The sequence below is a fragment of the Pipistrellus hanaki genome (assembly GCF_964339955.1).
Source record: "Pipistrellus hanaki genome assembly, chromosome: 15".
In the NCBI taxonomy this organism is placed as follows: domain Eukaryota; kingdom Metazoa; phylum Chordata; class Mammalia; order Chiroptera; family Vespertilionidae; genus Pipistrellus; species Pipistrellus hanaki.
This window is the reverse complement of record NC_140517.1, coordinates 47,095,660-47,120,136: the sequence shown is the minus strand read 5'-3', so window position 1 is coordinate 47,120,136 and position 24,477 is coordinate 47,095,660. Positions and strand designations below refer to the sequence as shown.

At 49.7% G+C, this 24,477-nt stretch overlaps 2 protein-coding genes across 3 annotated transcripts; both read left to right on the top strand.

Moving 5' to 3' along the window:
* Positions 1-1,854: 1,854 nt before the first annotated feature.
* On the top strand, positions 1,855-6,526 carry LOC311633489 (kallikrein-7-like). Of its 2 annotated transcripts, none has more exons than XM_084906243.1 (6): positions 1,855-1,894; positions 2,372-2,499; positions 2,937-3,090; positions 3,541-3,791; positions 4,734-4,870; positions 5,980-6,526. In XM_084906243.1, the coding sequence occupies exons 2-6, from the start codon at positions 2,427-2,429 to the stop codon at positions 6,133-6,135; spliced, it is 771 nt and encodes a 256-aa protein (XP_084762369.1). In that variant the 5' UTR covers positions 1,855-1,894; positions 2,372-2,426; the 3' UTR covers positions 6,136-6,526. The 2 variants fall into 2 exon arrangements, with proteins under 2 accessions (XP_084762369.1, XP_084762370.1); XM_084906244.1 differs by lacking the exon at positions 1,855-1,894 and adding an exon at positions 1,899-2,012 and having other exon boundaries at positions 5,980-6,493.
* Positions 6,527-8,797: 2,271 nt separating this feature from the next.
* LOC311633493 (kallikrein-7-like) lies at positions 8,798-13,346 on the top strand. Its single transcript, XM_084906254.1, has 6 exons — positions 8,798-8,996; positions 9,588-9,715; positions 10,157-10,310; positions 10,720-10,967; positions 11,532-11,668; positions 12,786-13,346. Exons 2-6 carry the CDS (start codon positions 9,643-9,645, stop codon positions 12,939-12,941), a joined length of 768 nt encoding a protein of 255 aa, XP_084762380.1. The 5' UTR covers positions 8,798-8,996; positions 9,588-9,642; the 3' UTR covers positions 12,942-13,346.
* Positions 13,347-24,477: the final 11,131 nt, after the last annotated feature.

Below are 24,477 nucleotides of genomic sequence, written 5' to 3'. Positions count from 1 at the left end.
CACTCCTTATTGGCCAGAACCGCACCGCGTGTCCTTTTCTTAACAATCCCTGGACCGCAGACATGGGCCCCCATGCTCCCTGCAGTCAAGCTCATTTGTGGTCACGTGACCACAGCAGGCTGTCCCGACTAAATCACGGTTCTGACACAGAATGGCAGGAGGAGTGCATGCTGGGTAGGCAACAACCATGTCTACGACGGGTCAACTTGTGGGACCGAGGTAGAATGGGGTTAGGTGTCAGTACTGAGATGAGATTTGGGCTCAAGTGATGAGTGAATCACATTTCGGGGGCTGGTTTAGAAGTGGGGGTCCATTTCACTCTGAGAAATTAGCTGTCTGATAATAATCTCACTATGGTCCCCATCTTGCTCAAAGTAAAGCCAAACTCCTATGTTGGTCACCAATCCCTGTGATGTCTCTGACCTCCTGGCCTGTCCCTCTCCCTTTTGCTCATCCAGTTCTAGTAAAAAACAAACAAACAAATAGTATTCTTTGCTAGAACATTCCAGGTTGCCCCTTCGCTTCTCACCTTCCTGGTAGCTCTGCTAGAATTCACTGCTCCAAGAGCTATGTGCAGTCACCCACCAAATTCATCAAGATTTGGTTTCAATGTCCTCTTCACTTGGAGTCTTTTTAGTGGTCTTAACTAGCACTACTAGAGGCCCAGTGCATGAACTGGTGCACCAGTGGGGTTCCTTGGCCTTGCCTGCACCCTTTCGCAATCTGAGATCCCTCAGGGGATGTCAGACTGCTGGTTTCAGCCCAATCCCTGCAAGCCAGGCTGAGGGACCCCACCTGGTGCACAAATTCCTGCACCAGGCCTCTAGTATATAATATGAGACACAGACTAAGTGATAATAGTAAACATGTAGTTGGTGGCATTAGGAAAGTCTACTTTTATTAATTCATACCTCTATGTTACAGTTGAGTGTGGGTTCAAGCTCAAAGACCTTTCTGGAAATCAGCTTGGGCGTTTCCACAGGATTCTCAGAGTTAGGGGTGTAGGGTCTAGGCCACCCCCTGAGAGGGAATGAGAGTGAGAAAAAAAATGATCCTAGACAACCTAGCGGGTTTGGCTCAGTGTATTGAGCATTGGCCTATGGACTAAAGGGCCCCAGGTTTGATTCTGGTCAAGAGCACGTACCTTGGTTGCAAGCTCCTCCCTGGCCCAGGCCCTGGTCAAGGCACGTTCAGGAGGCAACCAATTGATGTCTTTCTCTCACATCGATGTTTCTCTCTGACTTCCCCTCTCTCTAAAAAGATCCTCACTGATGGAAAAATATCCTTGGGTGAGGATTAACAACAACAACAACGAAAAATGAGAGAGAGAGAGAGAGAGAGAGAGAGAGAGAGAGAGAGAGAGAGAGAGAGAGAGAGAAAGGAAAAGAGGGAGGGAGGGAGGAAGGAAAGAGAAAAGGAGGAAAGGAGGAAAGGAGGAAAGGAGGAAAGGAGGAAAGAAAGAAAGAAAGAAAGAAAGAAAGAAAGAAAGAAAGAAAGAAAGATGGTCCCAGAGGAGGACCCAGAACAAAATCCACTCTGAGCTGTGCAGGTCCTTGATGCCCACTCCTGCCCCTCAGCACAGCACTGGTCCCTCCTGTGGCACCTGCCACTGAGAACAGAGGCGCTAGAATGTGCTGGGGCCAGACCCCTGGGCACAGTCCCACCCCATCCTGGGGAGTGAGGGTGGAGGCAGTGCAGGCCGATGGCTATAGCTGCCTCTGGGATTCCAAGGAGCAAGTGCAGGGAGAAGTGTAACCCAGAATTCCAGGGACACTAATTGCATCTGAATTCCAGGTCCCGTGGGGGTTGGGGTGGGGCAGGTGTGCTATAAGAGGGCCACTCTGCACAGGGCTGGACACGGCTGACTTCCAGCCCACTCTGGAGCCCATCCCAGGTGAGGAAAGTTGCCTCTGTGGGGAGGCAGTTGTGTCTGGCTGGACAGAGAGCTCTAGCTCCTACGTGAGGGAGGGTCGGAGGCCTGCACTTCTGGGTCTGATAAGGAGGGGCTGGAGGTCTGGACTCTTTGGTCTTTAACCTACAAAGAAATTGTGATAAGGAATTGGGGGGTTCAGATTTCTGGGTTCAGAGTGAAACGAAATCTGGGAACTGAGATGGATTTGAGAAAATGGGCTTCTGGGTCTGAGGGAGGAGGTGGGTGCAGACTGGGACTCCTGGGTCTGAGGGAGATGGTGAGTGCAGACTGGGGCTCCTGGGTCTGAGGGAGGAGGAGGGTGCAGACTGGGGCTGATGGGTCTGAGGGAAGAGGTGGGAACTCCTGGGTCTGAAGGGAAGGTGGGGGCTGCTGAGTCTGAGCGAAGAGAAAAGACCCAGAGGCCAGGAGTCCTGCTTCCGGAACTCTCCGTCTTTCCAGCCCCAGCAGAAGAGGCCCTTCCTCCGTGGCAGCCACAGAGGCTCAGACAGGACACATGGCAAGTCCTCTGCTCCGGTCCCTGCTGCTCCTACTGCTGTCCTTAGCCCTGGGATCTGCTGGACAAGCAGGTGAGGACTGGCCTGGGAGTCCTGACCCTGACCCCGAGCCTCACAGTCCCCCACCTCCCCTCTCCAGAGCCCCCTCTTCTCCAAGGATCCCCCAAGTCAGGACCCTCCCCTGCAGCAGCCTCGTCCAATGGAGACTCCACCCCTGGGCTGTGGCCCCTTTCTTCCTGCTCCCTCCTGACTCCCGGGCTCTGGGTGCCCTCCAAGCTGCTCCCCGCCTTCCGTGTCTCTCTCATCAGAAGCTGGGATTGCCTCCAGACCAGCGGCTGCCCTGGGTTTCTGAGCAGGACCCCCCAGTCTCCCTCCATCTTCATCTGCAACTGTATCTGCCCTGTGCTCCGTGCCTGCCTCTGTCCTTCTCCACGCCGCTCTGTCTGCCTGTCTCTGGGCATCCATCCCTTGATGCCTGCTGCCCATGCTTTCTCCTTGTCTCCATCCAGCCCAGGGCAATGAGGAAAGGATTATTAATGGAGCTGTATGTCCAAGAGGTGCCCATCCCTGGCAGGTGGCCCTGTTCACGGACGATGGGATCCAGTGTGCAGGGGTGCTGATCCACAGAAGCTGGGTGCTCACCGTCGCCCACTGCCACAAGAGGTACGTGGCAGGGGGGGGACCACAGGAACTCCGTTTCTCTGTCTGTCCCTGCCTTTCTCTCTCTCTCTTTCTCTCTCTCTTGGTCTTTGTTTGTCTCTATGTGTCTCTCCTTCACCCTCTAGGTTACTGTCAACCCCACTCCCGTGCTCTGTCCTCCTCTTTCTGGGTCTGTGTTCCCCTACCCCAATGGTTGGCAAACGGTGGCTCAGAAGCCACATGTGGCTCTTTGGCCCCTTGAGTGTGGCTCTTCCACAAAACACCACGGACCGGGCGAGTCTATGTCGAAGAAGTGGTATTAGAAGAAGCTTCAGTTTAAAAAATGTGGCTCTCCAAAGAAATTTCAATCGTCCTGTTGACATTTGGCTCTGGTGACTAATGGGTTTGATGACTACTGCTGAACTCAGTCACAGGGTCTCAATGCTGCTGTTTTTTCTTTCCCCCCCCCCAAAGTGAATACACCGTGCAAATGGGCAGTGACCTTCTGGCTGATCCAAAAGCCCAGAGGATCAGGGCCACACAGACCTTCGTCCACCCCCACTTTGACAAAATCTGGCAAATCCATGACATCATGCTCGTGAAGCTGAGCAGCCCGGCCACACTCTCGTCCACCGTGAGGACAATTGACCTGCCCTCCAGGTGCCAAACAGCCGGGACCAGCTGTACCGTCTCGGGCTGGGGCACCACCACCACCACACAAGTGGGTAAGGCTGCCCCCATGAGCCAGGAATACCCCAGCCCACAGCTCCCTTTTTTTTCCTAAGACACAGGACACACGTAACAAACCCAAGATCCCAGACCCACACGCCCCACCTCCCTCAGCCAGAACTGAGCCAGACCCAGGAGTCCAAGTCACAAGGCCTGTTCCCAGCAGACTGAGGACTCTACCATAGACCCTCTTTCCCTTTACCCATAATCCCTGATCCCAAACCTCCATCTTCTGGAGCCAGGGGTCCAAGAACCCCAGTTACCTCTATCTTTTGTTTTGTTTTGTGTTTAATATATTTTATTGATTTGTTACAGAGAGGAAGGGAGAGGGATAAAGAGTTAGAAACATCAATGAGAGAGAAAAATCAATCAGCTGCCTCCTGCACTAGCCCTACTGAGGATGTGCCTGCAACCTAGGTAAATGCCCTTGACTGGAATCAAACCTGGGACCACTGAGTCCACAGGCCGACACTCTATCCACTGAGCCAAACCGGTCAGGGCCCCAGTCACCTCTTCACCCAGTATGGCTGTTTCTCAGTTGCATCTCCAGATTTTTAATGTCCAGGACCCAGCCCCTGCCTCCATCAGACACAAGAGTCCCTGCACACAGGCACTTCCTCAGACCCAAAGATCCAGGCCCCCAGCACCCTCCGGGCTCTCACACACACAACCTCTGGCTCCCAGCCACCTCCTTCTAAAATCTATAGAAACAAGAGCCCCGGCCTCCTTCACCCTCAGGCCCCTAAGGCTTGGCCCCCCAGGCCCTATTCGCTCCAATCCAGGAGTTCCATCGCTGGGGCCTAGTTCATGACCAGAGCATGGAGTCACCTGGATTCTCTTTATTCGTCATCCAGAACCTCTCGCTCCCCCACTCTTGTACTAGCACCCAGGGGTCCAGCCACCCCAGCCTCTGACCGATCCCCTAACTTCCCCAACAGTGAGAAACACTACGCAGCTCATGTGCACCCAAGCCAGCATCCTCTCCAACAAGGAATGCAGGAAGCTTTTGCCGAACATGCGGAGGAGGTTCATGCTCTGTGCTGCTCCTCCTGACAGAAGGTCCTCCGTCTGTAAAGTGAGTCCCCTCTTCCCCTGCCCTGGGTCCTGCTTCCCCTCCATCCCGTGTCTGGTGGGAAGGGGGACAAGGGGGACTGACCCTGGTGCTGAGCCTTCCCTCACCCCTCACCAGGCTCTCTCTCCTCCATTCTCTGCCTGGGTCAGGGTGGGAGCCCACGGGGGCCAGAGTGGCCTTGGGGTGGGCTCAAAGACCCTAATGTGAGTTGGAAAAAGAGGGGGGCTAAAATGAAGGCAAGGGCAGTGAGACTCTGACTACAAGCAAACATTTTTTAAAACTAATTTCTTTATTGATTAAGGTATCACCTATTTGTCCTCAACCTCCCATTCCAATCCCCCACTCCCCTCCCCCCACTCATGCCTCCAACCCCCTATTGTCCTTGACCACTGGTTAGGCTCATATGTGTGCACACAAGTTCTTTGGTAGATCTCTCCCTTTTATTCCCCACCCTCCCTTGGAGGTCTAACCCTCTGACCCATATCTCTGGCTCCTTATCTCTGGGTCTGTTCTTGTTCATCAATCTATGTTGCTCACCATTTCCCCTAGATGAGTGAGATCATGTCCTACTGGAAACATACTTATAAGAATCAATTTTTTTCCCTAGTAAATTTGATTTCTAAGGCATTGCATTAAAATACTCAATGAGATGTTGTGCCCAGAGCTAGTGTCTGGCTTGCTTATATGTCTTTGTTCCTGGTCCTGGCTCTGGGGAAAGAAGGAGCCTACTTCTCCTCTTTGTCTCCCCTTCCACGTCTCTGTAACTCCCTCTTGTATCTGAAAAATTATCTCCCCTCATCCCTCTTAACACCTCACTTCATTTTGTTTCCCTTCCCATGGGAACTAAATGGGGCTCTGACACCCTGCAAGCCCCGCCCCCTTCCTCTGATTGGCCAGGACTCAAGCCCATGTCTTCAGAAATCCTGATTGGTCATCTCCATGATAGCATCCATTCCTGCTCTGCCATTGGTCTTCAGAGACCATGCGTCTCTTCTCATTGGCCAGGGTGGAAGGCTGCTTCTGGCAGGACAGAGACTGGATCACCACAAGGGTTAAGAGACCTCAGGGATGGCTGCTCTGAGGCGGAAGCTCACCTGCTCTCTCCCCTCCAGGGTGACTCGGGGAGCCCACTGATGTGCGAAGGTTCCCTGCAAGGCCTAGTGTCCACTGGAAATGTCCCTTGTCGACCGCCCTTCGTCCCAAACTTCTACACGCGTATATGCGCGTACCACCAATGGATTAGCGATACCATGAAAACGCATTCCTAATCCCTCTATACTGCCATCTCTCCATCCCTATGCCCCAGAACAGTTACTTTAAAAAAAAAATTAAATAAAGGCATCCATGACTTACAGACACGTGTGACTTGACTGTCTATCAAAGTCATAATAAAATGTCAACAATAGCCCCAACCAGTTCGGCTTAGTGGACAGAGCATAGGCCTACAGACTGAAAGGTCCCAGGTTTAATTCTGGTCAAGGGCATGTACCTTGATTGTGGGCACATCCGCAGTAGGGGGGTGTGCAGGAGGCAGCTGATGGATGTTTCTCTCTCATCGATGTTTCCAACTCTCTCTCCCTCTCTCTCCCTTCCACTCTGTAAAACATCAATAAAGTATATATTTTTAAAAAATAAATAAAATGTCAACAATATTCTAACTGAACACTACAATTATCAAAAATCTATAAGCAGAACACAGAACCTGAAAACCCCGGGACTGGTAAAATAAATAAATAAATAAATAAATAAATAAATAAATAAATAAATAAATAATAAAGTGGTAAGACCCACAGTTTCCATCACTGGAACTGTGGGTTGCTACATGTTTTGTGAAAGGGAGGTTCATCCAGAGATTTTTGCAGCCCGAACCTGTTTGGCTCAGTGGATAGAGCATCGGCCTTTGGACTCAACGGTCCCAGATTCGATTCAGGTCAAGGGCTTGTACCTTGGTTTCAGGCACATTGCCAGTAAGGAGTGTGCAAGAGGCAGCTGGTCCATGTTTCCCTTTCATCAGTGTTGCTACCTCTCTATTTCTCTCCCTTCCTCTCTGTAAAAAATCAATAAAATATTTTTTTAAAGAGATTTCTGCATCACTTTCCATCTAGTTGTTCTAGTAAAGCCGAAACATGGGTGGGCGAGGTTGGACTGCATCACAACACTATTTGTCAGAGCAAGAGAGAGACAACACTGACCATGTCCCAAATGATTGGGTTGTTTGTGTTAAACAATAAACGGGTGGAGGTGAGGACACTCATGAAACTGTTCGGGATAAGGATTACGCAAAGTTGTCATGCAGGAATGTGTTGAATGAAAAAAGAAACAAAAACAAAATGTAGTCTAGGCATATGATTCTCCCGGTGTACAAGGAAATGTGCACTGAAGGAAGAGCAGGTACTAGACTGCCTGTGAATGGAGTCCTGGGTGCCTCCTGCCTTCTGTTCCCCTCTCTGTGCCTGCGCACTTCTATGGTCTGAAAAATATGGGTGGGGACCGCTGGAGAGCTAAGGTTGGGAGAGGAGAACTTCAGAGAGGAAGGTGGGAAAGGAAAAAGCATCTGATGCTGAGCCTCAGCCTGTTTCCTGGCCCCAATTGATCTGTGTTTCTCCTTAACATTCCCCGTTTGTAAAATGAGAGAGAGAGAGAGAGAGAGAGAGAGAGAGAGAGAGAGAGAGAGAGAGAGAGAGAGAGAATGGAGAGAGGAGGTAAATGCCTTCTTTATCAGAGAGCAAATGGGATGTGAAAAGAGAGCAAGGGCAGGGGTACAAGCACCTTTTAAGGGGAGGGAAAAGAGGGGACAGGGCTTAGGGCACTCAGCACACATTGATTGGTGGTTTCTTGTAAAGAACATGATTAGGGACCTAGGGACTTAGGAATCAGGGATTAGGGTATTTGACAGGTGCTGATTGGTGGTTCAGGGCTCAGGAACATCCGGCTGCAGGTGGAGTTTAACTCATTCTCCGTCCATCAGTTGGAGGAAGGGAGGATCTATCAAAAAAGAAGAATTATCACTTCTCTGACACCCAGCCTTGGCACAGTTAAAGTGGGGACAGAGACACAGAACTCACCAGTGTCAGGCATGGCCCTATCACAGTTCATTAGGGCAGTGGTTGGCAAACTCATTAGTCCACAGAGCCAAATGCCAGCAGGACAATGATTGGAATTTCTTTTGAGAGCCACATTTTTTAAACTGAAGCTTCTTCTAACGCCACTTCTTAAACATAGACTCGCCCAGGCTGTGGTATTTTGTGGAAGAGCCACACTCAAGGGGCCAAAGAGCCGCATGTGGCTAAAGAGCCGCAGTTTCCCCACCACTGCATGGCGTCAGAGGAGGTGGCATGGATCCCAGAGAAGCTAGTCCAATCTATTTCTTTCTCCTGAGACACTCTGTGTGTGTGTGTGTGTGTGTGTGTGTGTGTGTGTGTGTGTCACTCTGTGTGTGTGTGTCACTCTGTGTGTGTGTGTGTGTGTGTGTCTGTCTCTCTCCCACATGTGTCAGCTGTTTCATCTCGCGGCTCAGAATATCTCTCCTTCTCTGGTGGATCTCATTCTACCTTCCATAGAAAGATGTTCTTCTAGCCTCCAGCTTGAACAGAGCTCCCTCCCTCGATTCCATCACCATTTCCAGGGCAGAGGCCACACCTTAGCCTGGGTCATGCATCCATCCCAATGGGTGAGAGCGTCTATAGAAGCCTAATTGTCACTAGTAGTGAAATGTGAAAAGGGAATCAGGGAGGCTGGCCAACCTTAACTGCTCCAAATGGTCGGAGCTAATCACTCATTGTTTAGTTGACACTTTGGTAGTTAAAACAACCTCCACCTGTTAATCATCTGTGAATTCTTGCTGATTGTCTACTATTGGAATTTCCTGCCTAAAGGATATGGGTGTTTCCCATAGCCTCAATAAAAAGGGATAGCAAAGGCCAGAGCAGTGGGCAGTCCTCCCCAGAGAGGTGGACTCCCGCCTGGCCCCCCATTTTCCTAAATTAACTCTTTTCCAGTCTCTATTCATTTGTGTGCGGCCTCCTCCAGAAACCAGACACTGAACAGGATCCCTGAACCACACGGGACGTGATAAGGAATCCAACCAAGACAGCTTTCCAAGAAGTAGAGAGCTGTCCTTGGAGAAGGGGTAAGTGAATCCAGGAATCAGAAAATATAGGCCGTCAGAACACAAAGGTGCTAAACAAGAAGGTTGGAGATCAGTGTTTGGGACCCGCCGGGGCAAACACAGCTGGCAGCACAGTCAGGTGCCATTTCTAAGGTGAGAGAGAACAGGAGTTACCAATGAGTCACCAGGCATAGGTCCAGGAGGTAAGTCTGAGGGCATGGGGAATAGAGTTGAGATGGGAGGGGGCTTTTAGGAATGGGTCTTGGGGCTAAACCCAAGGGCAAGGCATGGCTAGGATGTGGGATTCTTGCCTAGGTGCAGGCAGGGGCGGGGGGAGGAGGAAGCTTATATCATTAATAGCCTCCTGGCGACCTGAATTTGGTTTCAGCCTAAGTCATGTCAGCACAGCCAAGGGTTTGGCAAGCCTGACTGAGGGCTGGTGAAGGATGAAGAAAAGACAGACAAAGAGAATAAGCTGTGTCTAGATGCATCTTCTGTGCCTGGCTGAGGCCACAGAATGGTCCAGACTGCAAAGCTGATGTCTTATTTATAGTCATGGACAAACAAAGTAATTTACAATGTTCCTGCTTCCTGAACTCTCTGTCTTTCCAGCCCCAGCAGAAGAGGCCCTTCCTCTGTGGCAGTCAGAGAGGCTCAGACAGGACACATGGCAGGTCCCCTGCTCCAGCCCCTGCTGCTCCTACTGCTGTCCTTAGCCCTGGGATCTGCTGCAGAAGCAGGTGAGGACCAGCCTGAAAGTCCTGACCTTGCCCCTGGACCTCACAGTCTGCCACTTTCATCTGCAGAGCCCCCTCTTCTCCAAGGAGCCCCTGAATCTGGACCCTCCCCAGAAGCAGCCTCCTCCCATGGAGACTCCACCCCTGGGCTGTGGCCCCTTCCATCCTGTTCCCTCCTGACTCCTGGGCTCTGGGTGCCCTCCAGGCTGCTCCCCACCCTCCATGTCTCTCTCATCAGAAACTGCCCTGCCCTGGGATTCTGAGCAGGCTCCCCCCGTTGCTCTCCATCTCCATCTGCAGCTGTCTCAGCTCTGTGCTCCGTGCTTGCCTCTGCCCTTCTGCACGCCGCTCTGTCTGTCTGTCTGTCTGTCTCTCCCCAGCACTGTCTCTGGGCATCCATCGCCTGATGCCTGCTGCCCATGCTTCCTCCATATCTCCATTCAGCCCACGGCAACGGGGAAAGGATCATTAGTGGAGTTCTATGCCCAAGAGGAGCCCAACCTTGGCAGGTGGCCCTGTTCATGGACCATGGGATCGAGTGTGCAGGGGTGCTGATCCACAGGAGCTGGGTGCTCACCGTCGCCCACTGCCACGAGAGGTAAGCGGCAGGGGGGCAAAGGGGACTGTTTCACACTCTGGGTGTCTCTCTCTCTAGGTCTTCGTTTGTCTCTATGTGTCTCTCCTTCAGCCTCTAGGTCTCTGTCCCCCTCATTCTGGGTCTGTGTTTCCCCTACCCCAAGGGTGGGCAAACCGTGGCTCGCGAGCCACATGAGGCTCCTTGGCTCCTTGAGTGTGGCTCTTCCACAAAACACCATGGCCCAGGGGAGTCTATTTTGAAGAAGTGGCATTAGAAGAAGCTTTAGTTTTTTGGGGTTTTTTTAAATTAGCTTTCAAAGAAATTTCCATCGGTGTCCTGTTGACATTTGACTCTGTTGACTAATGAGTTTGCTGACCACTGCCATACCCAGTCACAGGGTCTAAAAGCTGCTTTTTTTTTCCCCTCCAAGTGAATACATGGTGCAAATGGGCAGTGACCTTCTGGTTGACCCAAACGCCCAGAGGATCAGAGCCACACAGACCTTCATCCACCCCCAGTTTGACTTTGCCAGGCAAGTCCATGACATCATGCTTGTGAAGCTGAGCAGCCCAGCCATGCTCTCGTCCACTGTGAGGACAATCGATGTGCCCTCCAGCTGCAAACCAGCTGGGACCAGTTGTACTGTCTCAGGCTGGGGCACCACCACCACACATGTAGGTAAGGCTGCCCCTGAGAGCCAGGCATACCCCAGTTTCCAGCTCCCTTTTTTTTTTTTATCTAGGACACAGAACACAGGTAACAAACCCAAGATCCCTGACCCACTCGCCCCTTCTCCCTCAGCCAGACCCTGTAGTCCAAGTAACCAGGCCTGTTCCCAGTAGACTGGGGATTCTAGTGTAGACCCTCTTTCCCTTAACACTTAATCCCTGAATCCCAAACCTCCATCTTCTGGACTCAGGGGTCCAAGAACAACAGTCAGTTCTTTTTATCTTTTTAATATATTTTATTGATTTGTTCTAGAGAGGAAGGGAGAGGGATAGAGAGTTGGAAACATCAATGAGAGAGAAACATTGATCAGCTGCCTCCTGCACACACCCTACTGGGGATGTGCCTGAAACCAAGGTACATGCCCTTAAATAGAATTGAACCTGGGACCTTTCAGTCCACAGGCCAATGCTCTAACCACTAAGCCAAACCGGTTTCAGCCACACACACTCTTTTATCAGCACCCAGGGGCCCAGCCACCCCAGCCTCTGATTGCCCCCTTTACTTGGCCAACAGTGAGAAACTCATCGCAGCTCATGTGCACCAAAGCCAGCATCCTCTCCAACAAGGAATGCAGGAAGCTTTTGCCGAACATGAGGAGGAGGTTCATGCTCTGTGCTGCTCCTCCTGACAGAAGGTCCTCCGTCTGTAAAGTGAGTCCCCTCCTCCTCTGCCCTGGGTCCTGCTTCCCCTCCATCCAGTGTCCAGGGGGAACGGGGGTGCCTGACCCTGGTGCTAGGCCTTCCCGGACCCCTTACCAGGCCCACTTCCCTGGCTCTCTCTCTTCTGTTCTCTGCCTGGGTCAGGGTGGGAGCCCATGGGGACTGGCGTTTCCTTGGGGTGGGTGCAAAGACCCTAACATGAGTTGGGGGGAAAAAGGGGGGGGGCTAAAATGAAGGTAAGGGCAGCAAGACACTGACAACAAGCATACTTTTTTAAAATTAATTTCTTTATTAATTAAGGACTCACATATTTATCCTCAACCCCCCCCCCCTCCAATCCCCCACCACCACCACCACTCATACCCCCACCCTCCTATTGTCCTTGACCACTGGTTAGGCTCATATGTGTGCACACAAGTCCTTTGGTTGATCTCTCTCTTTTATCCCCACCCTCTCTTTGAGGTCCAACAGTCTGACCCATGGCTCCTCATCTCTGGGTCTGTTCTTCTTCCTGAGCCTATGTTGTTCACCATTTCCCCTAGATGAGTGAGATCATGTCCTACTGGAAACATACTTATAAGAATCATTTTTTTCCCCTAGTAAATTTGATTTCTAAGGCATTGCATTAAAATGCTCATTGCAATCAATGAGATGTTGTGCCCAGAGCTAGTGTCTGGCTTGCTTATATGTCTTTGTACCTGGTCCTGGCTCTGGGGAAAGAAGGACACTACTTCACTTTGTCTCCCCTTCCTCTCTCTGTAACCCCCTCTTGTCTCTGAGAATTATCTCCCCTCATCCCTCTTAACACCTCACTTTATTTTGTTTCCCTTCCTATGGGAACTAAATGGGGCTCTGACACCCTGCCAGCCCCGCCCCCTCCCTCTGATTGGCCGGGACTCAAGCCCATGTCTTCAGAAAACCTGGTTGGTCATCTTCCTGATAGCATCTATTCCTGCTCTGCCATTGGTCTACAGAGATCATGCGTCTATTCCCATTGGCCAGGGTGGAAGTCTCTCTTTTGGCAGGACAGAAGTGATCATCACAAGGTATAGGAGACCTCAGGGATGGCTGCTCTGGCACCGAAGCTCACCAGCTCTCCTCCCTCCAGGGTGACTCCGGGAGCCCACTGATGTGCGAAGGTTCCCTGCAAGGCCTGGTGTCCATAGGAAATTTCCCTTGTCAACCGCCCTACGTCCCAACCTTCTACACCCGCGTGTGTGCGTACCACCACTGGATTACCGAAACCATGAGAGAGCATGCCTAAACCCTCCATTCTGCCACCTCTCCTTCCCTATGCCCTAAAACAATTACTTCACAAAAATAAAATAAAATAAAATAAAATAAAATTAAATTAAATTAAATTAAATTAAATAAAGGCATCCATGACTTACAAACATGTGTGACTTGACTGTCTATCAAAGTCATAATAAAATGTCAAGAATATCCCAAACTGGTTTGGCTCAGTGGATAGAGAGTAGGCCTGTGGACTGAAAAGTCCCAGGTTCAATTCTGGTCAAGGGCATGTACCTTGGTTGTGGGCACATCCCCAGTAGGGGGTGTGCAGATGGCAGTTGATCTAAGTTTCTCTCTCATCGATGTTTCCAACTCTCTCTTCCTTTCCCTTCTTCTCTGTAAAAAATCAATAAAATATATGTTTGTTTGTTTTTCTAAAGAGATTTCTGCATCATATTCCATCTAGTCTAGTTAAAGCCGAAACGTGGGTGGGCGAGGTTTGACTGCATCAAAACACTATTTATCAAAGCAAGAAGGAGACAACGCTGACCATGTCACAAGTGATTGGATTGTTTGTGTTAAACAATAAATGGGTGGAGGTCAGGACACTCGTGAAACTGTTTGGGATAATGATTATGCAGAGTTGTCATGGAAGAATGTGAATGCTACCTGGTGTTGAATGAAAAAAGAAACAAACAAACAAAAAAAACAATATAGTATAGGCATGTGAAATGTTCACGGAAGGAAAAGCAGGTACCCGACTGCCTCCGCTCTGTGCCTGCCCGCCTCTATAATCTGAAAAACACGAGTGGGGACCTCTGGAGAGTTAAGGTTGGGAGAGGAGACCTTCAGAGAGGGAGGTGGGAAAGGAAAGTGCATCTGATGCTGAGCCTCAATCTGTCTCCTGCCCCCAGTTGGCCTGTGTTTCTCCTCAGTATTACCCATTTGTAAAATGGGGGATGGGTGGGGGAGGAGAGAGGGAGAGAGAGGAGAGAGAGAGAGAGAGAGAATTGAGAGAAGAGGAAAATGACTTCATCAGGGAGAAAATGGGATGTGAAAAGGTTCTTAGCACGTTACAATGGAATACTACTCAGTGGATAGAGCATTGGACTGCAGACTAAAGGGTCTTAGGTTGCAGGCTCAATTTCCCACTCCCCAGTAGGGGGCATGCAGGGGGCAGCCAATCAATGATTCTTTCTCATCATTGATGTTTCTATCTTTTTCTCTCTCTCCTGTCCTCTTAGTAATCAATAAAAATATATACTTTAAAAAAAAAGAAAGGATAAAACAGCGTTTTTCAACCGCTGTTCCGCGGCACACTAGTGTGCCGCGAGATGTTGCCTGGTGTGCCGTAGGTGCAGACAAGACAAGAATTTTATAATTTTTCACTATTTTGTTTACTTAATATTTCATAATAAAGTAATTATAAAATACTTTCTTTGTGTTTATTTGATTCCTATTCAAGAGAATTACTTTATATATAGTCAATATAGGCACAGAGTTAAATTTTTTAACATTTTCTAATGGTGGTGTGCCTCGTGATTTTTTTCATGAAACAAGTGTGCCTTTGCCCAAAAAAGGTTGAAAAACACTGGGATAAAATACTGCCATTTGTGACATCATTGATAGATCTCAAGAACATCACGCTAAGTGAGGTAAGTCAGACGGAAAAGAATGAGAACATGATATTCATCTCATATGGGATATAAAACTGCAAGCGGCAAATGAACAAACGAGAAAAAAAATGCCCATGGACACAGACACCAGGATATCGGTCACTAGAGGAAAGTTGGGGGAGGGGAAGCAAGCAGTGAAAGGAAAAGGGGGTGAACTATACGGTGACAGAAGAATCTCTGATTTTGAGTGCCAACACCCCATGCAACATATGGTGATGATATGTGACAGACTTGAAACACATGTAATTTTATTAACCAACAAATTTAATTAACATTAAAAAATAATGTAATGAGGAAATAGCAATAAAAGAGAAAATGTTTTCTGATGAAGAAGAATCCTTACTTCTCTGACACCCAGCCTTGGCAGCAATTAAAGCAGGGACAGAGATACGGAACTCACTGGCATCAGGCACAGCCCTATCACAGTTCATTAGGGCAGTGGTTGGCAAACTCATTCGTCCACAGAGCCAGATGCCAGCAGGACAATGATGGGAATTTCTTTTGAGAGCCACATTTTTTAAACTGAAGCTTCTTCTAACGGCACTTCTTCAACGTAGACTCGCCCAGGCCGTGGTATTTTGTGGAAGAGCCACACTCAAGGGGCCAAAGAGCCGCATGTGGCTAAAGAGCCGCAGTTTCCCCACCACTGCATGCCATCAGAGGAGGTGGCATGGATCCCAGAGAAGCTAGTCCAATCTATTTTTTTCTCTTGAGACACTCTGTGTGTGTGTGTGTGTGTGTGTGTCACTGTACCTGCCTCTTTTTGTCTCTCTGTCTCTCTCCCACACGTGTCAGCTGCTCCATCTCGTGGCTCAGAGTATCTCTTTCCCTCTCTGGTGGATCTCATTCTACCTTCCATAGAAAGGTAGAATGTTCTTCTAGCCTCCAGCTTGAACAGAGCTCCCTCCCTCGATTCCATCACCATTTCCAGGGCAGAGGCCACACCTGTGTTACCTTAGCCTGGGTCATGCATCCATCCCAATGGGTGGGAGGGTCTATAGAAGCCTAATTGTCACTAGCAGTGAAATGTGAAAAGGGAATCTGAAAGGCTGGCCAATCTTAACTGCTCCGAATGGTCGGAGCTAATCACTCATTGTTTAGTTGACACTTTGGTAGTTAAAACAACCTCCACCTGTTAATCATCTGTGAATTCTTGCTGATTGTCCAGTATTGGAATTTCCTGCCAAAAGGATATGGGTGTTTCCCCTAGCCTCAATAAAAGGGGATAGCAAAGGCCAGAGCAGTAGGTAGTCCTCCCCATAGAGATGGACTCCTCTCTGGCTCTCCATTTTTCTAAATTAACTCTTTTCCAGTCTCTTTTCATTTGTGTGCGGCCTTCTCCAGAAACCGGACAGGAATCCTGAACCACACGGGATGTGATAAGGGATCTCACCAAGACCGCTTTCCAAGAAGTAGAGAGCTGGTCTTGGAGAAGAGGGAAGTGAACCCAGGGATCAGAAACAATCGGCCTTCAGAACACAAAATGCTAAACCGGAAGGTTCAAGATCGGTGTCCACAACCTGCCAAGGCAAACACAGCTGGCAGCACAGTCAGGTGCCAGTTCTCAGGTAAGAACAGGAGCTAGAAATGTGTCACCAGGCATAGGTTCAGGAGGTAGGTCTGAGGACATGGGGGATATGAGTTGAGGTGGGAGGTGGCTTTTAGGAACAGGTCTGGGGCTAAACCCAAGGGCAAGGCATGGCTTCTGGGACTTGGTATTCTTGTCGAAGTGCAGGCAGGGATGGTGTGAGAGGGGGAAGCTTACATCATTAGTAGCCTCCTGGGAATCTGAATTTGGTTTCAGCCTGAGTACTGCCAGCTCAGCCAAGGGTTTGGCAAGCCTGAAGGAGGGCTGGTGAAGGATGAAGAAAAGACAGACAAAAGGAATAAGCTGGATCTAGGTGGATCTTCTGTGCCTGGCTGAAGCCAGAGGACAGATCCAGACTGCAAAGCTGAGGCTGAATTTATACTCAGGGACAAACAAGGTAATTTACAATGTTTCTGCTTCCAGAACTCTCTGTCTTTCAAGCCCCAGCAGAAGAGGCCCTTCCTCTGTCGCAGCCATAGAAGCTCATGGCAGGACACATGGCAGGTCCCCTGCTCCAGCCTCTGCTGCTCCTACTGCTGTCCTTAGCCCTGGGATCTACTTGACAAGCAGGTGAGGACCAACCTGGGAGTCCTGACCTTGCCCCTGGGCCTCACACCTCCCCATTTCCCTCTCCAGATCCCCCTCTCTCCAAGGAGCCCCCGAGTCAGGACCCTCCCCTGCCACAGCCTCCTCCCATGCAGACTCAACATCTGGGTGGTGCCCCTTCCTTCCTGCTCCCTCCTGACTCCTGGGCTCTGGGCGGCCTCCAGGCTGCTTCCCGCCCTTCGTGTCTCTCTCATCAGAAGTTGAATTGCATCTAGACCAGCGGCTGTCCTGAGTTTCTGAGCAGGCTCCCCCCATCTCTCTCCATATCCATCTCCATCTCCATCTGCAGCTGTCTCAGCCATATGCTCAGCCTTTTCCCTTCTCCAGGCCAATCTGTCTGTCTGTCTCTCTCCATCACTGTCTCTGAGCATCATCCCCTGCTGCCTGCTGCCCATGCTTTCCCCATGTCTCCATCCAGCCCACATTAAAGGATCATTAGTGGATTTCTATGCCCAAGAGACGCCCAACCATGGCAGGTGGCCCTGTTTAGGAACCGTGGGTTCCATGTGCAGGCGTGCTGATCCAGAGGAAGTGGGTGCTCACCATTGCCCACTGCCACTTGAGGTTCGTAGCTGGGTTGCCAAGGGGACTCTGTTTCTCACTGGGTGTTAGTCCCTGCCTCTTCTCTCTCTCTCTCTCTCTCTCTCTCTCTCTCTCTCTCTCTCTCTCTCTCTCTCTCTCTCTCTCTCTCTTTCTCTCTCTCTGGGTCTTGGTTTGTCTCTATGTGTCTCTCCTGCACCCTCTAAGTCTCTGGCAACCCCCCTCCGGTGCTCTATCCTTCTCATTCCGGGTCTGTGTTCCCCCTACCCTAGTGGCTCTTCGACAAAACACCACGGCCTGGGCAAGTCTATTTCAAAGAAGTGGCATTAGAAGAAGCTTCAGATTTTAAAAAAAGTGGCTCTCCAAAGAAATTTAAATGGTTTTCCTGTTGACATTTGGCTCTGTTGACTAATGGGTTTGCCGAACACTGCTCTACCCAATCACAGGGTCCCGATGCTGCTTTTTTTTTTTTTTTCAAGTGAATCTATCATGCAAATGGGCAGTGACCTTCTGTTGCTCCAAATGCCCAGAGGATCAGGGCCACACAGACCATCGTCCACCCCCAGTTTGACGCAGCCAGACAAGTCCATGACATCATGCTTATAAAACTGAGCAGCCCGGCCACACTCTCTTCCACCATGAGGACAGTCCACGTGCCCTCCAGGTGCAAACCGACCAAGAACAGTTGTACTGCCTCAGGCTGGGGCAGTAGCACCACCCATGTAGGTAAGGCTGCCCCAGTGACTCAGGCATACCTCAGTCCACAGCTCCCTTTCTGTTTCTAGGACACAGGACACAGGTAACAAACCCAAGATCCCAGACCCACACTCCCCTCCTCCCTCAACCAGACCCAGGAGAACAAGTCGCCAGGCTTGTTAACAGCAGACTGAGGACTCTGCCATAGACCCTCTTTCTCTTAACACATAATCCCTGATCCCAAACCTCCATCTTCTGGACCCAGGGGTCCAAGAACCCCAGTCACCTATTTTTTAATAATATATATATAATTTTATTGGTTTGTTACAGAGAGGAAGGGAGAGGGATAGAGAGCCAGAAACATCAATGAGAGAGAAATATCCTCCAGCTGCCTCCTACACACACCTTACGTGGGATAAGCCTGCAACCAAGGTACATGCCCTTGACCGGAATCAAACCTGGGACCCTTCAGTCCGCAGGCAGACACTCTATCCAATGAGCCAAACCAGTCAGGGCTTCAGTCCCCTTTTGACGCAGACCAAGTATGGTTGTCTCTCAGTTGCATCTCCAAATTTTTCAATGCCCAGGACCCAGCCACTGCCTCCATCAGACACAAGAGTCCCTGCCCCCAAGTACCTCCTCAAACCCAAAGATCCAGGCCCCCAGTTCCCTACGGGGCCCTCACACACACAACCTCTGGTTTCCAAGCCACCTCCTTCTATAGAGTCAAGAGCCTTGGCCTTCTTCACTCTAAGACCCATAAGCCTTGGCCCCTCAGATCCTCCTCCCTCCAATCCAGGAGTTCCATCACTGGGGCCTAGTTCATGACCAGAGCCAAGATTCACCTGGCCCCTCTTTATTGGTCATCCAGAACCTCTCCCTCCACCACTCTTGTATAAGCACACAGCGGTCCAGCCACCCCAGCCTCTGACTGACCCCCTGACTTCCCCAACAGTGAGAAACAGCTCATGTGCACCAAAGCCAACTTCCTCCCCATCAAGGAATGCAGGGAGGTTTTCCCAAACATGCAGAAGAGGTCCATGCTCTGTGCTGCTCCTCCCAACAGAAGGTCTTCCATTGGTAAAGTGAGTCCCCTCCTCCCCTATCCTAGGTCCTACTTCCTCTCAGGCGGTCTCCCCCTCCATCCCATGTCCGTTTGGAGGAGGGACAGGGGGGCCCCGACCCTGGGGCTGAGCCTTCCCTCACCCCTCACCAGGCCCACTTTCCTGCTCTCTCTCTCTCCTCAGTTCTCTGCCCGGGTCAGGTGGTTCATCAAACCACGGTGTAGGTCACGACTTTATCTAAAATTAAAATTCCATGTTTCCCATGGATTTTTTTTCTTAGTAAATTAGATTTCTAAGGCATTGCATTAAAATACATGTTGCATTCGCTGAGAAGTTGTGCCCGGAGTTAGTGTCTGGCTTGCTTATATGTCTCTGTATCTGGTCCTGGCTCTGGGGAAAGAAGGAGACTCCTTCTACTCTTTGTCCCCACTTTCTCCTCTCTGTAACCCCCTCTTGTCTCTGAGAATTATCTCCCCTCATCCCTCTTTACACCTCATCTTATTTCGTTTTCCTCTGTATTTCTTCCCCTCCCCCCTCTCTCTCTCCTTCTGACTCTCTTACTATTTCCATTTTCTCCATCTCTTCCTCTTTCCTCACCCCCATATATTTCTGCTTCTCTTTCCCCTTCTACCTTCCCTTTCTTCTCTCCATCCTTCTCTCTGTTATGGCCGACCCGCGAATGACCCAGTCAGCCACATTGGAATTTAGGAAGCCTTTATTAGGAGCTCGAGTCCGGGCTCACATCTCAACTGACACAGCAGCGAGCAACGAGAGCCCCGACCACTCTACGCATGCTACTTTTATCCCCGTCTTAGGGAGGCCTGGCAGGTTATGATTGGCTAGAAGTTTTAACAAAGAAACATCAGTTATAAGTTATAGAAAAATTCCACTAGTACAGTAACATTTAAAGTTTATACAATACTTGGGGTGGGGTGTTATTTTCAGTTTAAGCAGTCTCTGTTTCACCTGGTTTGGTCTGTTTGTCCTGCCTTGCGGCTACTGGTAACAGGACGTGTCTGCCTGGGGGTTGAGCCTTGCAGCAGAACTATTTTATGACTAACAGTTATGCTTGGCTAAAGCGTTATCATGCTACATACTCTCTAACTTATAACTGGCGTTTCTTTTTTAAAACTTTTAGCCAATCATAATCTGCCAGGCATCCCTAAGACGGGGATAAAAGTAGCATGCTTAGAGTTGCTCCTTGCTTCCCTGGCCTGGAGTCCTGCCTCGACAGGGTGTTGCTATCCATCTGGAGCTCTGCCTCCACCGGGTCTTGCCAGCCACAACTGGTCTTATCTGGGAATCAAATTGTTGATTCTGGCTGCTCCCATTCCTCCTCTCGGATCGGCTAATACTGGGTATGTAGGACCATGAGCTTTACTTCCTGAATTCTATCCTGTTTGAAGGTTGGCAGGCTGCAGAGGGGACAGGGTCCAATGTGTTACATGAGTAAGAGTAGGGTGAGGGGCCCTGCTATAGCTGTTATTAAGGTTGTTAACCAGAGGACCAGGAAAATAAGTTTTCATACCAATTTCCTTCTTGTCTTCTCCATTCCTCTCTTTCTGCTCTCCCGTTCCCTTGCACATGTAGCTTTACTTAGCCCCGGACTTTCTCACTGGCTAGCAAAAATGTTCTTACAGTTACCAAAACCTCTAGTACCACAGTTCCCATTAGTACTGTCCTCACTTAAGTCCAATTCCCCTCCTACAGGCATCAAGTCTCCTCCTGGCCTGTGTGGAGGCCAGGGTAGGGATCTCACAGGTGAGGCTGCTGGTTGCCAGGATCCAGGTTGTTTTCTGTGCAGGAGCTGGGAGTGGTGTAGTCAGGTTTGGGTGCCATCTACTTCAACAGCCGTGCCATCTACTTCAACAGCTCAGGATCACACTGTAGTGTCCCTTTCTGCTTGGGGTGAGTCCTTGGACAGTGAACTTCTTTACCCACACAGAGTCTCCGGGCTGGAAGGGGTGTACAGGGTCCACGGGGGGCACTGGCAGTGCATCTGGAACAAGCTTATGGGTGGCTCTCTGGGTAAATTGCAGAGCCTGTAAGGACTTGAGCAAGGGAATGGTTATGAATTCTAGCTTTCAGTTTCTTCCTGACCCTGGGAAGGATGGAGAGGAGGTCTACCATACATGATCTCAAAAAAAGGGGGGGACCAATCCCAGTAGGGGGTACACCTGGCCCATAATAGGGTGAAGGGCAGGGGGTTGGTCCAATTTTCACCGGTTTCCAGGACAAATTTAATTAAACTTTTTAGAGTTCCGCTCATGCCTGTCCTAAGGCTTGAGCTATATTTTGAGATACATTGCTACAAAGGCTGGGCTCTTATCTGATCCTATGACTACTGGCAGCTCGAATCTAGGTATAATCTCCTAGAGTAATTTCTTGACTACTATAGAGGCAGTTTCTGTCCTATGCTTCAACCTAATGTGAGAAGGTGTCTATAAAAACTAGCATGTACTTGTACCTTAATGCTGGTGGCTTAATCTCTGTGAAATCCACCTTCTAATGCTCTCCTAGGGAATTTCCCTGGGGCTCGAATTCCCAGGGGGACCCTCTATTCTTGCTTAGCATTTACCTGAACACAGATCGTACTTCTAGTGACTATGCTTTTACCTTACTTAAGCTTCGTAGTATCTGCCTCACAGAAGTTCAGAAGTCTGCATGATGCCTAAGTGGGTAACCTGGTGTAACTGGGCAACTAATGTCCGAACTAGAGCCTCTGGGACCAACAGTCTGTCATCTGGTAGGGTCCACCAACCATCTGGTCCTTTGATGACTTGCTTCTGTTCAGCCAATTCCTCCTCTTCTTTGGTGTAGGTTGGGGTCCGGCAGGGTTACTAAGACTTGTAAAGGCCCCACTGGTCTTTAGGCATCTTCCTTAGCAGTTTGGTCTGTGGCTCTATTTCCTCTGGCTTCAATTGTCTCCCCTTTCTGATGTCTTTTGCATTGCACTATTGCAACTGATTTCAGGAGTCAGATGGACTCAAATAAGCTAAAATCTCTTCCTTATTTTTAATGTTCTTTCTGGCTAAAGTTGGTAATCCTCTTTCCTGGGGGATGGCACTGTGTCCCCATTGAAGGGCCTAGATTAAGGCCAAAAGTTCAGGAACTGTGCCCAAATGGTGTGGTCCAGGGTGACTACTGCTGCCCCTGTATATCCGATCCCAGCCCGAACGTAACTGCTCCCCTCCGTGAACAGTACCTTGTCTGGTGATGACGGCAGGACATCTGTCAGTACTGTGTCTGTTACCTCTTTGCCATCATGAATGGGTTCCTCTGGATCATCTGGAAGCAGGCTGGCAGGGTTGATGGCCAGTGTCTTATGGAACCAGACGCAGGGCTGGTCCAGGAGAAGAGCTTGGCACTGGGTGATTCTGGTGTTTGACATCCATCTATCTGGAGCACCCGAAGGAGGGTCTCAACGGCATGGGGTGTTGTCAGGGCTAGCTCCTGGCCCAGGGTCTGCTTATCTGTCTCCTTCACCAGCAATGCAGTGGTGGCCACTGCCCAGAGGCACACTGGCCACTCTGCTGCAGATAGGCCACAGGTCTCTTCCAGGGACCTAGAGTCTGAGTGAGAATCCCTTTGGCAATGCCCCTTACCTCACTCACGGAGAGGTGGAAGGGCTTTGTGACATCTGGCAAGGCTAGGGCAGGTGCTGAGACGAGAGCCTTCTTTAGCTCCTCAAAGGCCCGTTGTTCCACTTTGGTCCAGTTCAGCGGCTGCATTCCCCCAGTACGTGTTCCTTCTTAGGTCTACAGTCCTTCTTGATGTCCAAGAAAAACAGTCAGTTTGTCTGGTGGCTCCCTGGACTGATATCTTCCTAGAGGCCCCATTGGCTCTGTCAAGACTGAATAAACGGCCCCAGTGCTCACCAGTAAATTAATAGGTTTGCCTCTCACTTGTAAGGTTACCCGTGGGGGCTTAATGAAAAGGAGCCCCGGTCTTGTTAGTTCTCTTCCTCTAAGTTAAAAAATAACAAAACCCTTTGGAGTCTAAGTCTCCCTTCTTGCCTCTCCAGCTCACCTGCCAGGATGTCCTCCCTTCCAGTGTCCTATTGGCTGCTGGCTTTCTCTTCCTTTTAATCCTTTCCTGTTCCCCTTCTCATCACATGCACAACCTTCATAAAAACTTTAAATTAGCCTCCAAATTTTCTTTCTATGTTCTTCAAAAATGCATAACCATGCCTCAAACTTCCTATTACTTTAAAATATTTAGAAAAGGCAAAGGGAGGAGGGAGCAGGCTCAGTACCCTGCTCCCATGCCTCCAGCCTCTTGAAATTTAAACTGCCACATTTTTCCTACAGATAAGGATCCCAGATTCTGATAAGCCTGAAAAGGGGAACAGGAGAATTTCTAGCTGTGCCTTTAAGCCCCCTAACAGAACACGGTGAAAAGTGTCCAAGCAGTGGCCGGGGGTTTTGGGGTCTCATTGGGGTGCAGGGGGTTCACAGGGGAATTTTCCTCCTCAATGCAGCTGCCTCCAGCTACTCAAAACAAACAACCCCTGGAGGTGGATGGAGGCAGGGAGTGAAGGTTCCCTGCAAGGCCTGGTGTCCAAGGGAAATATCCCTCCTCGACCGCCCTTCCTCCCAACCTTATACACGCATGTGTGCACTTACCGCAAGTGGATTAGCGATACCATGAGAGGGGATGCCTAATCCCTCCGTACTGCCACCTCTCCATCCCTACACCCTAGAACAGTTACTTCGCAAAGAATAAAAAATTAAAAAATAAAGGCATCCATGACTTACAGACTTGTGTGACTTGACTGTCTATCAAAGTCATAATAAAATGACAAAACTAGCTCCAACCGGTTTGGCTCAGTGGACAGAACATCGGCCTGCTGACTAAAGGGTCCCAGGTTCGATTCTGGTGTGCCACTCTCTCATTGAATTCATGGCAGATGTATTCTTCCTGAAGACCTCCTCCCTCTCTCCTAGGTTGTCACCTGTGACCTCAGAACCTCCTTTCCTCTTCCCGCTCCTTCCTCTCTTTAAAAATACCAATAAAAAATTCATATCCTCAGTGAGGATTTTTTTTTAATATATACCAGGCCAAAACCGGTTTGATTCATGGGTTGGAGCATCGGTCTGTGGACTGAAAGATACCAGGTTTGATTCTGGTCAAGGGCATGTACCTGGGTTGCAGGCACATACCCAGTAGGGGTGTGCAAAAGGTAGCTGGTTGATGTTTCTCTCTCATCCATGTTTCTAACTTTTTATTCCACTCCCTTCATCTCTGTAAAAAATCAATAAAATATATTTAAAAAATAAAAATGAAATAAAAATGAAAAATATACACCAGGGCTCCCAGCTCCTCCTCTGACACCCAGGATTCTGGTCTCCTAGCACCCTCTTCGCTCCTTCCAAGGTGAATACCTGATGTCACAGG

Bases quoted from the DNA above. Each gene is read 5' to 3' on its own strand.
- LOC311633489 (XM_084906243.1), top strand. From the start codon at position 2,427: ATGGCAAGTCCTCTGCTCCGGTCCCTGCTGCTCCTACTGCTGTCCTTA. The intron at 3,792-4,733 runs GTAAGGCTGCCC...CTTCCCCAACAG, and splicing joins CACCACCACCACACAAGTGG to TGAGAAACACTACGCAGCTC. The intron at 4,871-5,979 runs GTGAGTCCCCTC...TCTCCCCTCCAG, and splicing joins GAAGGTCCTCCGTCTGTAAA to GGTGACTCGGGGAGCCCACT.
- LOC311633493 (XM_084906254.1), top strand. From the start codon at position 9,643: ATGGCAGGTCCCCTGCTCCAGCCCCTGCTGCTCCTACTGCTGTCCTTA. The intron at 9,716-10,156 runs GTGAGGACCAGC...ATCTCCATTCAG, and splicing joins GGGATCTGCTGCAGAAGCAG to CCCACGGCAACGGGGAAAGG. The intron at 10,968-11,531 runs GTAAGGCTGCCC...CTTGGCCAACAG, and splicing joins CACCACCACCACACATGTAG to TGAGAAACTCATCGCAGCTC.